We start from the raw sequence: 15,243 nt of genomic DNA, 5'->3' as shown, positions 1-15,243 counted from the left end.
GGTTAAAAAACAATTTCTTTGGTTGAAAATTGGTTACAGTTGATTATAAATTTTACTGCTAGAATGGTAGTAAAGCCTAAGCTAATACAATTACTGTAGTATTTGGGGGGATACATTTTATTATGATTAAAACTCATAAATTCATTTAAACAATTTCATTGTTTAAAATTTGGCAGTTTCACAGGTTGAGATGGGAGTTGAAAGAGCAAATTCTTAGTAATTGTTATGAAATTCCACTCTGCCACACATTTCACCTCTGGTGAAAGTAGTGCTGACTTAAGAACTACAGTCCCCTTCACCTCTTTATTTTGAAAAATCACTGAGCTTTTGAACGTCCCAATTGATAGCCCTTTTAGGTGTTCTTTCTGTGAAACATTTAGAATTTCTTCATAATGTGCTTAGCATGATGGAGTTGGAAAGATTACTTTTTGAAGCCAGGAAATGTCTTCTTGTCTTTGTTTGCCACTGGCTAAATAATAAAAGCAAGTCACTTCACTATCACTGTAAAATGAGGTTACATAGGTGCCCTGTAAATTCTCTTCCTGATCTAAGATTTTGTGCTTCTGTTCGGAAAATATGAAGGAATTGTATATTTAAGTTTAAAGTAAATTCAACTGAAGAGCACCTTTATTTACATTGGTTAATTAAATCAATATATTTTCTTTTTGAAATTAAAAGGTAGTGATTGAGAATAGATGGTAGAAATGACATTTTAGAAAGATCATTTTATGAAGGCTGAAGTTGCTAAAGATTAGTAGAAATGACATGATACAATGGGATGAAGTCTGTATTTAATGTATAGGAGATATTGTATTAGATGTATGTGATCTTGTATCTTTTATTCCTTGCGTTGGTTACATGTAAATCATAGTAACCTAAACTTTTAAAAATTAATGCTTTGAGGATGATTTTTTTTTAGCTTTATAGAAAACTTTAGACCTGTAGTTAGAAAAGAAGTTAACCTTTATTGAACTTCTGTTCTGGAATCACTGTATCTAGAACGTTGTAATGAAGCAATGTAATCTGTACTCCTCAAGACTGAAGTCACTTACTGCATGTGTCAGTTAAGCTCTTGAAATATGGCTAGTGTAACTGAAAACCTGAATTTTAAATTTTATTTAATTTTAATAAATTTATTTCATTTTGTTTTATTTTTTAAGTTTATAGCAGAGGATAGTTTTATTAGAACAGAAAGTAACAGCTCTCAAAACGAGAGGGGATCCCAACTGGGGAGCCTTAATTTTAATAAATTTAAATAGCCACATGTGGCTAGTGGCTGTGATGGTTCTGTTCTAGGCAGTTCTAAGCACTGTGCCAGAGAATACTAACTAGAAGACTAGTTCTAGTTCTCTGCTGTGTTGTTTCTGATTACTGCCCTTTACCCATTGTGGATTAAGCCTTCTCTTCAGTCTTATTTTATTTCTGTGTTTTGGCCTCATACTACATCTTCTACATCTTTACTTAGCCTGGAATGGTCTTCCTAGCCTATGAAAATCTTAGCATTCAAAGCACAGCTTAAATGCCACTTCTTGCAAAGCTTTCCCTGATCCTCTGGACTATGGTAAATGGCATTGTCTCTTATTAGAGTAGCTCCCCCTTATCATGGGGGTACATTCGAAGACCCCCAGTGGATGCCTGAAACCATGGATAGTACCAAACGCTATAAATACTATGTCGTTTCCTATATATACATACATAGGATAAACTTTAACTTATAAATTAGGAACAGCAAGAGATTAACAATACCTAATAATAAAATAAAACAAAACGGTTATAATAATATACCATAATAAAAGTTACTTGATGGCTTTAGGGCTATTATTAAATCACAGGTTATTTGAACACAAGCACTGGGATCCTGCAACAGTCAGCTATGAAGTGATTTTATGAGTAGTGTATACTGAGTGGGAATGCCGGACAGAGGGAGGATTCACGTCCTGGGCTGGATGGAGTGGGACAGCACAGGATTTCATCATGCTATTCAGAACAGTGCACAATTTAAAACTTATGAATTGTTTATTTCTGGAACCTTCCATTTAACATTTTTGGACCCTGGTTGACTGAAGGCAACTGAAACTGCAGAAAGTGAATTCACAAGTGTGTGTGTGTGTGTGTGTGTGTGTGTGTGTGTGTGTGTGTGTGTGGTGGAGAGTGAAGGCTACAGTAATCAGAAAAGAACTTTCACTACCATATCTACCAACCTACCTGTCTGTACTGGTAGACTGCCTGCTATAATAGATGCACGATGAATGGCCAGTAGTATCCCTTTTGATCCTGTCCCATACTGTCTCCTCAAAGATACCACTTTAATAGTTGTCCCATCTGTTGTCTCATAAACTTGTCTTTTCAGTCATTTTAATCAGCTTAAAAATATGCTATATCTTCCATTAAAAAAATACTCTGTGACCCATCATCTCTTTTGAGCTAATCTCTTTGCATGCCTTTGTAGTAAAAATTGTAACAAAAATTACATATATACTAAATGTTCTCTAATCCTCCTTTTTTCAGTTTTTCTATAAAACATTTACCGGGTATAATTGACATATAATAAGCTGCATATATGTAAGGTGTGCAGTTTGATAAGTTTTAGCAAAGGTATACACTTGTTAAATCATCAAAATAATGAAGGTAGTGAATGTTATCCATCACCCCAAGTTTCCTTGTGTTCTCTGTAAATCATCTCTCATCCCTTCCTACTCCTTTCCTCTAAGTAAGCACTGACCTGCTTTCTGTCACTATAAAGTAGTTTGCATTTTGTAGAGTTTTTTATAAATGGAATCATACGCTGTATACTGTTTTTCTGTCCTTTAGCATAATTTTTTTGAAACTTAATTTCAATTTCCTTTTGTTGCTGAGTAGTATTTGGTTATATGAGTAATCCTTTTTAAAATTTTAGAGCAATTTGAGTTCACAGCAAAATTGAATGGAAAGTACAGTTTCCATATATTCCTGGGGCCCCTCCCTCACATCTTCCCCTCTCTTGACACAATCAACAGATCAACATCCCCTACCAAAGTGGTACATTTGTTATAATTGAAGAACCTACATCAACACATAATCACCCAAAGGCCAGTGCTGTGGGTCTTGTCAAATGTGTAATGACAAGCATTTACCATTATAGTATCCTACAGAGTACTAGTTTCACTGCCTTAAAAATTCTCTGTTCTCCACCTGTTCATTTCTCTCCCCTCTCTAACCCCTGGCAGCCACTAATATTTTTGTTTTTTAGCTTTGTCTTTTCCAGAATATCATATAGTTGGAGTATGTAACTTTTTTAACTTAATGTGATTTTAAGGTTCCTTTATGTCTTTTCATGGCTTGATAGCTCATTTCTTTATAGCATTGAATAATACTCCTTTGGATGTACTAAAATTTATCCATTCACCTATAGAAGGACACCCTGGTTGCTTCCAAGTTTTGGCAATTATGAATAAAGTTGTTATAAACATCCATGTTCAGGTTTCTGTGTGGACATAAGTTTTCTACTCATTTGGGCAAATACTATGGAGAACAATTGCCAAGTCCTATAGTAAGAGTATGTTTAGTGTTGTGAGAAACTGCCAAACTGTCTTCCAAAGTGGCTGTACTATTTTTCATTAACACCAGCAATGAATGGGAGTTCCTTTTGTTCCACATTCTTGTCAGCATTTGAATTTTGGCCATTCTGATAGGTGTGTGATAGGTACCTCATTGTTTTAATTTGCAATTCCTTAACGCCATCACCTGAGCATCTTTTCATATACCGTATTTGCCGGCATATAGGACGATTTTTTGGCCCTGAAAAATATGCCTCCAAGTGGGGGGTCGTCTTATACGCCAGGTACACTTCAGATAGACTGCCCATAGTGCTTGCCCCGTGCCATAGTGGCCTCCCGATGCCCGCCCACTTCATTCCACATACCGTTCAGGCATCAGCAGCGCTGCTGGGTGTATGCTCGGCTGTGTGCGATTTTGCGAGTGTGGTAAATTCGGGTTACCGTATATTTCTTTACATATGCATTGAAGATTCGCGATTTTGCGCTATCATGATGCCTGTTAGAATGTTGAAGAGCTCACACTTGCGCACTAGTGAGGTCCCAGGGAGATGCTGATGCAAGGGTGGACCAGACTGCTATAGTGACAGGGCGGGCAAACAGGGAGCAGGGACCAATCAAATCAGGCTTTGTATACAGCCAACAGCCAACCACAATACTGCACCATTGTACAGTACAGCATAGAAAATGTCGACCAGTCAAACCCCTATCATCCCTATCATGGCACCAGCCAAAAGAAAGAAGTATGATGCAAATTTTAAACTGAAAGTTATAAACTTTGCTAAGGAAAATAATAATTGTGCTGCTGCAAGACAATATGGAGTAACAGAAAAGATGGTTCGGGACTGGAAATCAAATGAGAGCATTAAAGAGTATGCCAAGGGGTAAGTGTGCATTAAGAAGAGGCACCCCACACTGGCCAGAACTCAAAAAACATGTAGCAGACATGGTGGCTCAACATCGCCAAAACGGTTATGTGGTGACACGAAATACAATACGCTTGTTTGCACTTCAGTGGGCCAAATCAAATCTGATATTGTTTTACCTTTTATTTGGTGTGTGGAAGGTGTGCGGAAGAGGGGGTAGTCTTATACGGCGAGTATATAACAAACTCTGTATTTTGAGTGGAAATGTTAGGGGGTCGTCTTATACGCCCAGTCGTCTTATACGCCGGCAAATACGGTACCTAAATTCTCTATCTGTATATTTTCTTCGGTAAGGTTTCTGTTCAGGTTTTTAGCCCATTTAATTAATTAGTTCATTAATTTTTATTAAATTTATTGGGGTGACATTGGTTAGTTGGTTAGTAAATTTATGTAGGTTTCAAGTGTACATTTCTACAGTACATCATCTATTTATTGCATTGTGTGTTCACCACCCAGAGTCAGTTCTCCTTCCATCACCATATATTTGATCCATTTTTCCCTCTTCTACCACCTGCCTCCCCTCCTTACCCTCTGGTAACCATTAAGCTGTTTGTGAGTTTTTTTTTCTTTGCCTTGTTCTTTTGTTGCTTTCAATTTTATATCCCACATGAGTGAAGTCATGTGGTTCTTGACTTTTTCTGTCTGACTTATTTTGCATAGCATAATCTCCAGATCCATCCATGTTGCAAGTGGTATATATACACAGTGGAATATAGTTTGGCCCATTTTTTAAATTGGATTGTTTTCTTATTGTCGAGTTTTAAAAGTTATATTTTGGATAATGGTCCATTATTAGATATGTCTTTTGCAAACATTTTCTCCTAGTCTATAGCTTGTTTTCTCATTCTTTTGATAATGTCTTTTGCAGAGCAGAAATTTTAATTTTGATGTCATCCAGCTTATCTATTATTTCATGGATCATGTCTTTGGTGTTGTATCTAAAAAGTCATTGCCATACCCAAGGTCATCTAGATTTTTTCCTATGTTACCTTCTAGGAGTTTTATGTTGTACATTTAGGTTGGTGATCAATTTTGAGTTAATTTTTGTGAAGGGTGTACAGTGTGTATCTATTTTTGCATGTGTATGTCTAGTTCCAGTATCATTTGTTTAAAAAACTCTCTTTGCTTCATTGTATTGTCTTTGCTCCTTTGTCAAACATCAGTTGACTATAATTATATGAATCTATTTCTGGGCTGTTTCATCAATCTATTTGTCTGTTCTTTAGCCAATTCTGCACCGTTTTGATTACTTTATAGTAAGTCTTGAAGTCAGATAGTGTCAGTACTCTTGATTTTGTTCTTCTCCTTAGATACGGTGTTGGCTATTGTGGATCTTTTGTTTCTCCCTATACTTTTTTAGAATCAGTTTGTTATATCCACAAAGTAACTTGCTGAGATTTTGACTGGGATTGTATTGAGTCTGTAGATCAAGTTGGAAGAATTGACATTATGACAATGTTGTCTTCCTGTCCTTTAACATGGAATATCTCTACATTTATTTAGTTCTTTGATTTCTTTGATCAGTTGTCAGTCTTAGACATATTTTGCTAGATTGATACCTAAATATTTAATTTAATTTTGGGGTACTAATGTAAACAATATTGTTTTTTTAATTTCAAATTCTACTTGTTCATTGATAGTATATAGGAAAGCAGTTGAATACTGCAACCTTGCTATAATCACTTATTATTTTGAGGAGTTTGTCAATTCTCTCTGATTTTCTGCATAGACCAGCATGTCATCTGTGAACAAAATTTTGCTTTCTTTCCCATTCAGTATACCTTTTAATTTCCTTTTTTTATTTTATTAGCTAGAATGTCCAGTATGATGTTGAAAAGATACAACAGAGGGGACATTCTTGCCTTGTCCCTGATCTTACTGGAAAAGCTTCTAGTTTCTCACTATTAAGCATCATGTTAGCTGTAGCTTTTTAAAACAGATGTTCTTTATCAAGTTGAAGATGTTGTTTATCCCTAGTTGGATATTTCTTTTTATTGCTGAGTAGTATTTCATTGTATGGGTATACCACTATTTATTCATTCACCTGTTGATGGACATTTGGGTTGGTTCCAGTTTTTGGCTATTACAAACCAAGCTGCTGTGAACATCTGTGTACAAGTCTTTGTGCATACACATGGTTTCTTTTCTAATGAGTAAACACATAGTGAAATGGGTGGATAATATGGTGCTTGTATGTTTAACTTTATAAAAAGAAACTCCAAGTGTCTTCCAATGTGGTTGTACAATTTTAGAGTTCAACCAGCAATGTAGGAGAGTTTCAGTTCCTCCACATTATTGCTAATACTTGTCAGTCTTTAATTTTAGCCACTATAATGGATGTGTCCTGGTATATTATTGGGGTCTTAATTTGCATTTCCCTAATGATGTTGAGCATCTTTTCATGTGCTATTTGGTGATGTGTCTGTTCAGATCTTTTGCTTATTTACTTATTTAATTTTTGCTTGTTTTCTTTTTATAGAGTTTTGAGAGTTCTTTATGTATTTTGGATTCAAATTCTTTATCAGATATAGTTCTTTATCAAATATGTTTTGCACGTATTTTTTTTTCACATTAAATGTCTTAAGAGTGTCTTTTGAACAGAAAATTTGAATTTTGATAAAGTCCACTGATTGTGCTTTTGGTAATATATCTAAGAAATATTTTACAACGTATCATCACAAAATGTTATGTTTGAATTTCCATATGAATCTCAGAAACAGCTGGTCAGTTATTCTAAAATGTCTAATTGGATTGTTTGAGATTGTGTTGAATCTCTAGAACAATTTAGAGAGAATTATCATTTTAAGCATATTGATTCTTCTAACCTAAGAACAAAGCATATCTTTCCATTTGGGGGGGGGGTTCATTTCCTTCAGCAAATATAGTTTTCATAGTTTTATAGTACAGATTTTTCATAGCTTTTGTTAGATTTATCCCTGTTTCATCCTTTTGTGTGTGTGTGATGCTATCCTAAACAGCATTTTTCCCTCCAATTTTCCATTGCTAATACATAGAAATACAATTAATTTTTGTATATTGATCTTGGGTCCTACATAAGGACTACTACTGTCCTTGCTAAACACTCTTGTTATAGTCGCTTTTTTGTAGATTCCATCAGATTTCCTACACAGATGATTGTGTTTTCCTGTGAATAAAGACAATTTTATTCTTTTTTAATATGGATGCTTTTTTTCTTGCCTGATTGTGTTGGCTAGAACCTTCAGTACAATGTTGAACAGAACTCAGGGAGACTGCCTGGCTCTGTTGAGGCCTTGGAATTCACTCCAAGTGGTAAGCTGAGGCCAGTCATCATCAGGTTCACCTTGTGTGTTTACTCTCTCTCAGGTATCAGTATTCTTTGTTGCCTGTTGATTATTGTCTTGAAATGGTTGGTTCAGGAAGGAGGGTAAATCCTGTTACTCCTCCTTGGCTAGAAGCAGAAGTCTCTATACTGTTATAAATCTATTCCAATCAGGTTGTTACCTCACCACAGTTGCTAAATTTATTGGTTACTATCAGTCTTTCTCTTTTTTGACCTATTAGCGGCATTTGGAGTAATTGATCATTCTCTTTTTCCATGGAACTTGCTTCACTTACATTGCAGGATACTTCTCAACACTCTTTATTCTTCCCTTGCTATTCTTTTGCTGTCTTCTTTTTTGAATTCTACTCAACTTCCAAACCTTTCAATGTATAAATGCACCATGGGTGCTTGGTTTTTATGCTCTTTATACTCTATAGATGGTTTCATTCAGTCTCATGACTTTATATACCTTTTATATGTTAATTACTCTAATTTATATCTCCAGTTCATCACTTTCTCCAAACAGCAGGTGTGTGTGTGTGTGTGTGTGTGTGTGTATGTATGTGTATTTTTTTCAACATATTGATTTGATTGTGAAATAGGCAACATAAACTTAGCAAGTCCAAAGCTGTACTTCTGAACTTCTGTAACACTTAAAACTGCTCCGTTTGCTAGTTCTAATTTTGGTAAATGGCCACTCCATCATCCCACTTGGCTCAGGCCAAAAACTTGGGAGAAATTTTGGCTTCTGTTTCTTTCAGACCCAGTTTTTTGTTCCATCAGCAAATCCTGTTTGCTCTGCTTTCAAATACAGTATATCCAGAATCTGACTACTAATTTAACACTGCCACTTTAATTACCCTGGTCCAAACCCCATCTTCTCTCTCCTGTATTAACAAAATATTTCCTGTTAGTCCTTGCCTTCCTATTGTCTCTTCTCAACAACAGTGATCCTTGTAAAAGGCAAGTTAGAATGTCACGTTTCTGCTAAAAATTCTCTACTGGTTTCCCATCTTATTCAGGATTAAAGCGAGGTCTTACTATTATCTCTATGGTCTGGTCCCCTGCTGCCTTTGTGCCTCATCTTCTGCCATTTTTCCTCTCTTCACTCTAGGGATACTGCAGGGTTCTTCTCGCTCTTTCACTTCAAGTCTCTGTTCCAGTGTCCTCTTAAAAAGGCCTTCTTTTATCACTCTTAGATAAAAAAAAACTATAGTGCAACCTTAAAGTAATTACTAGCCCTCTTGTCTTTCTTTATTTTCTGATATCTTTTTATTTTCTTAATTCTGTTTCTCTGATTAGAATGTAAACTCCAGAAGGACAGGGACATCTGTTCAGTACTATTCCCAGCATGGGGAATAGTGCCTGGCACAAAATACGTGCCTAATACATATAATAAATGAATGCCCTGGATTCTTGCAACTTTGTTTTTTTTTTTAAGGTGATCCAAGTTTCTCCTTAGACTATAGGATCAGAATTATCCTTTCTAGTTACAACATGATAGGGAGTTAGAGATTCTTCATACTCTAATAGTATTTGAGTTTGCAGTTTATAAATGGTTTTCACATTTTATTATTTAATTCACTCAGCTCTAGTCTTCCTTGCATATTTCTGTTTTGAGTGGGGATTTTGTTGAAAAGACATTTTTGTTACATTTTCAAAGTTGACATAACTTCAACATTTATCAGTTTAAAACAATTTTAATTATTGAATGTGCTGGTAATAAACTTGATTCATCTAAAATGTCTTTAAGTGTGCTGAAATTGTTGAGAATACCTGGATGCCGTCGTGGTTTTCGTGGTTTTGCTAGTTTCTTGAAAATGTATACTTATTTCAGTCACTTCAAAAAATTCTAAATTATTGAGGAGTCTGAAAGAATCTATACCTTAGAGATCTTTGGAGGTATTTTTTGTAGTTGAACAATAAAAATGTTTCATTTGTAGAATATTTGCATATACCTATTTTGTAGATCCTAATACTTGAAAGATCCTGGGACCTGTAATGCCCAAGATGCCTGTCCTTTCCAGTAGGTTAAGAAGTGAGATGTAATAAAAGATAGTATCATAGTTTCCAAAAGGGTAGTATTAAAGATAGATTTGTGATGACTTCTATTACTCTTTGGTTCATTGTTGGAAGTAGGAGAGGTAAGAAAGTGAACTGATGATGCCAATTTATTCACGCTTCTATTTCAAACACTTTAATCTCCAGTCTTTCTGTTTTTGTTTTTAAATAATCCATAGAAATTATAGCACATGAGTCATTATATTTTCTTTTTCTGTCACAAGCTTACTTTTATTTTAAGTACATGTATTTCCAGATGATTTGTATCCTCTGGGCATTCTAAATCCTTACTGAATGACTGTTCAGATACATATGAAAACTCCAAGGAGTTGTTATTTTCATGGATGTAGTGTTTTCACGAGAGCTATAGGTAGTGGAAAAACACTTCTTTCTCTCTGAAAGATAGTTCAGTTTAATTAATTGGCTAATGATACAACCCTTAACTTATAAATCAAGTAGACACACAGAGCAGAAATGGAGTATCATATTTTATCATGTTTTTCGTTGGCTCCCTAAAATGTGCAGTAGCCAGGAACACCTAGTGACAAATTTAGGGTCTTGCTAGATATGAAAGGTTTGGTCTTTCACTGTTTTTTAGCTTCTTTATATTCTAAGCTTACATCACCATTAATGAAGAACGTACTTCAAATAATTTAGGTCTTTAGTAATAAACATTTGTGTTCCTCCAGGACACACTTCTGGTCTTCAATCAAACTCAGCTTCATATGGGAAAGTAGGGGGAAGGGAGTAGGGAGTAGGTTCAATGTTTAGGAGACTTTAAGTAGTGAGGCATTCTAATATTGACTTTGGTCCAAGAACCACAATGGAAAATCTGTTTCTCCATGGTTTTAAGATTCTGTGGGGGGAAATCTTACGCAGCAGTGGTTTTTAAAAACCACTTTGGGTTTAGTTTAGGATTGGAAATGCAGTAGACACTTCTGTTTGCAAGCAATAGAAACTAACTGGCTAACTAAACTACAAAAAAGGAGATATATCGTTAGAAGCTTATGAAATCTAAGGGAAAGCCAAATTATAAATACTTGAAGAGTAGTATAAAGCCTTGCTCAAAGGTTTAAGAGTTGAACCAAGAAAAAATTTACATCAACATTTACTTTTGCAACTAGTAAAAACTCAAGATATTTTTTTAGAAAAAATTAGAAAGTAAAAATCATTCATTATCTCCTAGATATGAAAACAAACAATAAAAACCTGATATTTACATTAATATTCGTTTACTAGTAAAGTTAAACACATTAAAAATAGCCATTATACGTTTTTGGTGGTTTTTTTTTTTGTAAATATCTACTCAAGCTCTTTGTTTAGGGCCTTAGTTTTTCTAAGGTCAAACCTTTCAGCCTTTTTCTTGGTGGTTTTCCTGTCTTTGCTGTTATTCTAAGAGCAGCTTTCTTCATGTAAATGTAGAGTATTTTAAATATATTTTTTATTCAGTAGACCCATATTTTCTTTTCCCTATCTCCAAATACTTTCTTTAGTGATGGTGGTCCACTAAGCCATGGTTCTTCTAGGTTGTAAGCAGATACAATTAGCACTTCCTCTCCCAGATTATGCTGATATTTGTTAGAACAAAACACTATAGACTGGGTAGTTTAAACAAGACATTTATTTCTCACAGTTCTGGAGACTGAGAAGTCCAAGGTTAAGCTACAAGCAGATTAGGTTCTTAGAGAGGATCCTCTTCCTGACTTGAGACACAGTCACCTTACTTTGTTCTCACATATTGGAGAGAAAGAGAGAGAGCTCTAGTTTCTCTTCCTTTTCTAATGCTAGCATGGTGACCCCACCCTTAGGACCTCATATAAATATAATTACTACACAAAGGCCCCACAGATACCATCACTTTAGAGTTAGGACTTCAACATATAAATTTTGGAGGGGGACAAGCATTCAGTCCATAACACTTCCTTTATCCTCTCTTCACCTCCACCTGAGGAAGATCTGTTTATTTTTAGTTTGCTTTTTATTGTGAAAATTACTTATTGTAAATAATTGTGACATCACAGAAGAACACAAGTAAGAACTAAAGGTACTTTCTTTAATCCTCAGTAGTCTCATTCCCTAGGAATAACTAATTATCTGCCAGAATATACAAAAACTTATTGTCAGTAGGTGTATAGGCATATGTGGCAAATTTTTGACACTTAAATCGTGTGTGTGTGTGTGTGTGTGTGTGTGTGTGTGTGTTTTCAGTGCAAAGCGGGGATCTATTTCCAAATATGTAACTCTTATCCTTTTAGCATGTCTTGGCTAATTCATTATTTCCCGACTCATACAAAATTATTAACTTTATTATATACCATATGCCATTATATATGTTGACCTGTTTGTGTACTTTGAATTGTTTTAAAGATATTAATAGTAAGGTTTTTATTAATTTTAATATTTTTACTCTCCTACTGGACTGTTGTTTTTGAAATATTTCACAGCTGTTGTCCCTAGTCTAGTTTCAAGAATTTTTTTTCAGGGTTTTTACTGCAGTGGCATTGAATTTGTGTGTTAATATGGGGAAATTTGATGCCCATATGGTATTAAGTATTTTCAGCCTTGAACATGACTTATCTTTTATTTGTTGAAGTCAGTCGCTCAGTTTTATAGGCTCTTTACAACTTTATTCATAGGTGTTTTAAATATTAATGTTTTGCAAATATTAAGTCATTTGCTGCAATAAATTTGTAAAGGTTATCACCTATTATAACTTGTTGATTTTACATTTTGCATACATTTTCCATGCTTTGTAAACATCCACATTATTAGTTCTGGTAGCCCTTTACTTGGCCTTCTTAGATTTTTCAAGCAGTAGGTTTTTCAAATAATGATTGTCTGCTCCTTCCTAATACTTTTTCTTTCAGTTTCTTTTTCCTGTCTCCTTGCATTGGAATTTTTAGTCTCAGTTGAACAGTGATAATGATAGCACACCATCTTCTCTTGATCTTTCTTTAATAGCTGTTCCGCCTTTTTTCTAATTTATTGTTGTGATGACCACTGATTTGAGAAGAGTCAGCTTTATTATTAAGAATCCTTTTCTCAGTTGTTAGATTTTTTAAAAAATCGGATAATGAATGTTAAATTTTATTAAATGCCTTTTCAGCATCAAATGTGAAAGTCATGTGAGCTTTCAGTGTGATGAGTAGTCTAAAAATATCCTCACATTCTCGGAGTATCCTGCTTGGTCAGTGTTTCCTTTTCTTTAAATGCAGAGCTGGGTAATATTTTGTAATAATTTATGAATACCCTAATTAATATTCATAAATTGCTCTTTCATTGTCAGTATTTTCTGGTTTAGTACCAGATTTATGATAGGTTGCTAAAATACATTAGTAATTATCTACACTTGAAAGTATGATGGAGCATGATGATGAATTTTGGGGCTTGATACTTTTGGGGTTCATTGCTTTAAAAAAAACAAAACAAAACTTTTTATTCCATTGCTGTGAAGTACAGTCAGTATGAATTGTTTTTTTGGTAATATCCTCAGTCATCTTTTGGATGGTAAAGTGTGCCCTCTTTATATCTATCTATCTATCATCTATCTATCTATGCATTCATTCATTCATTTATGGGTTTTTTCCCCCCTCTCAAAAAGGGTTCATAGAAATAATATTGTGTTAAGTTTTTGTTGCGTAGAGCTGTTTGAACATGTTTAACCATGTTTTTCTCAATTACCTTTTAAGTGATACCTGTCTGCATTTTTGTATTAAATTAAAAATGTTATTTAGATATAACTCTAAACGTTAAAGGTATTGTTTTTCTTTCAATTTTTGAGTGCTTATAATTGGTTTACTTCTTAGTTTGAGTACTTATTTTGTCAAGATACACATAGGAGTCGTAAACTCGCTACAGACTTTTTAAAAAATCTTTTAATATAGTTGTTGATGGGCAGCATCTTGCTTGACTTTATTATTCACAAATATTAGCCTTATTTCTCTTAAAGTGATTTAGATTTGGTCTACTGCTTTTAGGAAGGACATTAGTATTATAAGGGAGAAGTTTGATGTCATTTTAACTTTTGCTTGTGGCATTTTTTTTTTCTTCATTTGTGAAATGGAAAAAATTGATTTCACATTTATGTGTTTTTTAAATTAATGTTTTCTGGGAGTTGGTGTATCTTAAATGAAGTTTTTTTAATAGAGATTTTTGATAGAGGGAACCTCCAGAAGAAGGTACTTGGGTACTATATTTGGTTTGACAGGTTCTACAAATATTAGTTTTCTATTGCTGAGTAACAAATTACTCTAAAACTTAGTAGCGTTAGAAAAAAGTAAATTTATTATCTCTCAGTTTCTTTGGGTCAGGAATCCATGCATGACTGACCTGGGTCCATGGCTTCAGTCTCACAAGATTGCAGACAGAGGGTCAGCTAGGGCTGGGGTCTCATCTGAAGCCTTGACTGGGGAAAGATCCGATTTTAAGCTTACTCTTGGTCCACTGTAATGCTTTTTCTAGTGCAAGACATGTTGGTGGCTGTTTTCTTTGAGAGTCACTCTTTGGGTCTTATATCTAGCCTCGGGAACATCTAGCACTTTTCAGTTTTCCTGTTATTCAGTCAGGTGTTTGGGGTGTGTGTGTGTGTGTGTGTGTGTGTGTGTGTGTGTGTGTGTGTACGTACATGTGTACCTACAGGAGGGGAATAAGGGAGGGAAAGGGCAACAGAAGGGGAGGGAGATTAGATTGATCATATTTTAGCATAACATTTTTTCATTTTAAGAACTGTACTTTCTTTTTCCCCAATTAGGTGCCTTAGCTGGACCAATTATTGTGGAGCCTCATGTCACAGCAGTATGGGGAAAGAATGTTTCACTGAAGTGTTTGATTGAAGTAAATGAAACCATAACACAAATTTCATGGGAGAAGATACACGGCAAAAGTTCACAGACTGTTGCGGTTCATCATCCTCAATATGGATTCTCTGTTCAAGGAGAATATCAGGGAAGAGTCTTGTTTAAAAACTATTCACTTAATGATGCAACAATTACTCTACATAACATAGGATTTTCTGATTCTGGAAAATACATATGTAAAGCTGTTACATTCCCACTTGGAAATGCTCAGTCCTCTACAACTGTAACTGTATTAGGTAGGTATGTTTGAATTATATATTTTGGTGGTAGTCATGAAGATTATAATAAAATACTTTCAAGAATATAAAATGATTGAAATTATATATACATTTAGATTTAAAATAATTCAAATACGGTTTTTCTAGTCCTATCTTACAAGTTTGATTCTAGGCTCTCTTGAAGATTATCTATATCTCCCTACCTAGCTATATAATGCTATGTAGTTCTCAGCTATTTTATTTTTTTCATGAAAGATTTTTATTTATTTATAATACTTAGTGCAGAGTTTGACATTTTTCATTATTTTCCCTCAGATTTTCAACTTAATTAAATTACCGTCTTTA

General features: G+C 34.5%; 1 protein-coding gene across 5 annotated transcripts in view; it reads left to right on the top strand.

The window, feature by feature from the left end:
- NECTIN3 (nectin cell adhesion molecule 3) overlaps nt 1-15,243 on the top strand; it is a 119,982-nt gene that overhangs the window by 18,985 nt on the left and 85,754 nt on the right. For all 5 annotated transcript variants that reach the window (XR_002122419.1, XM_019629304.1, XM_019629305.1 and 2 more), the window contains exon 2: nt 14,575-14,916. Coding sequence is in view for 4 of the 5 variants with exons in the window: in XM_019629304.1 (XP_019484849.1) it covers nt 14,575-14,916 (342 nt within the window). In the remaining variant the exon portion in view is untranslated. The remainder of the gene's footprint in view (nt 1-14,574; nt 14,917-15,243) is intronic.

The sequence above is a fragment of the Hipposideros armiger genome, unplaced genomic scaffold (assembly GCF_001890085.2).
Source record: "Hipposideros armiger isolate ML-2016 unplaced genomic scaffold, ASM189008v1 scaffold_837, whole genome shotgun sequence".
NCBI lineage: Eukaryota > Metazoa > Chordata > Mammalia > Chiroptera > Hipposideridae > Hipposideros > Hipposideros armiger.
The sequence above is the reverse complement of the archived record's forward strand: the minus strand, read 5'-3'. Positions and strand labels throughout refer to the sequence as shown.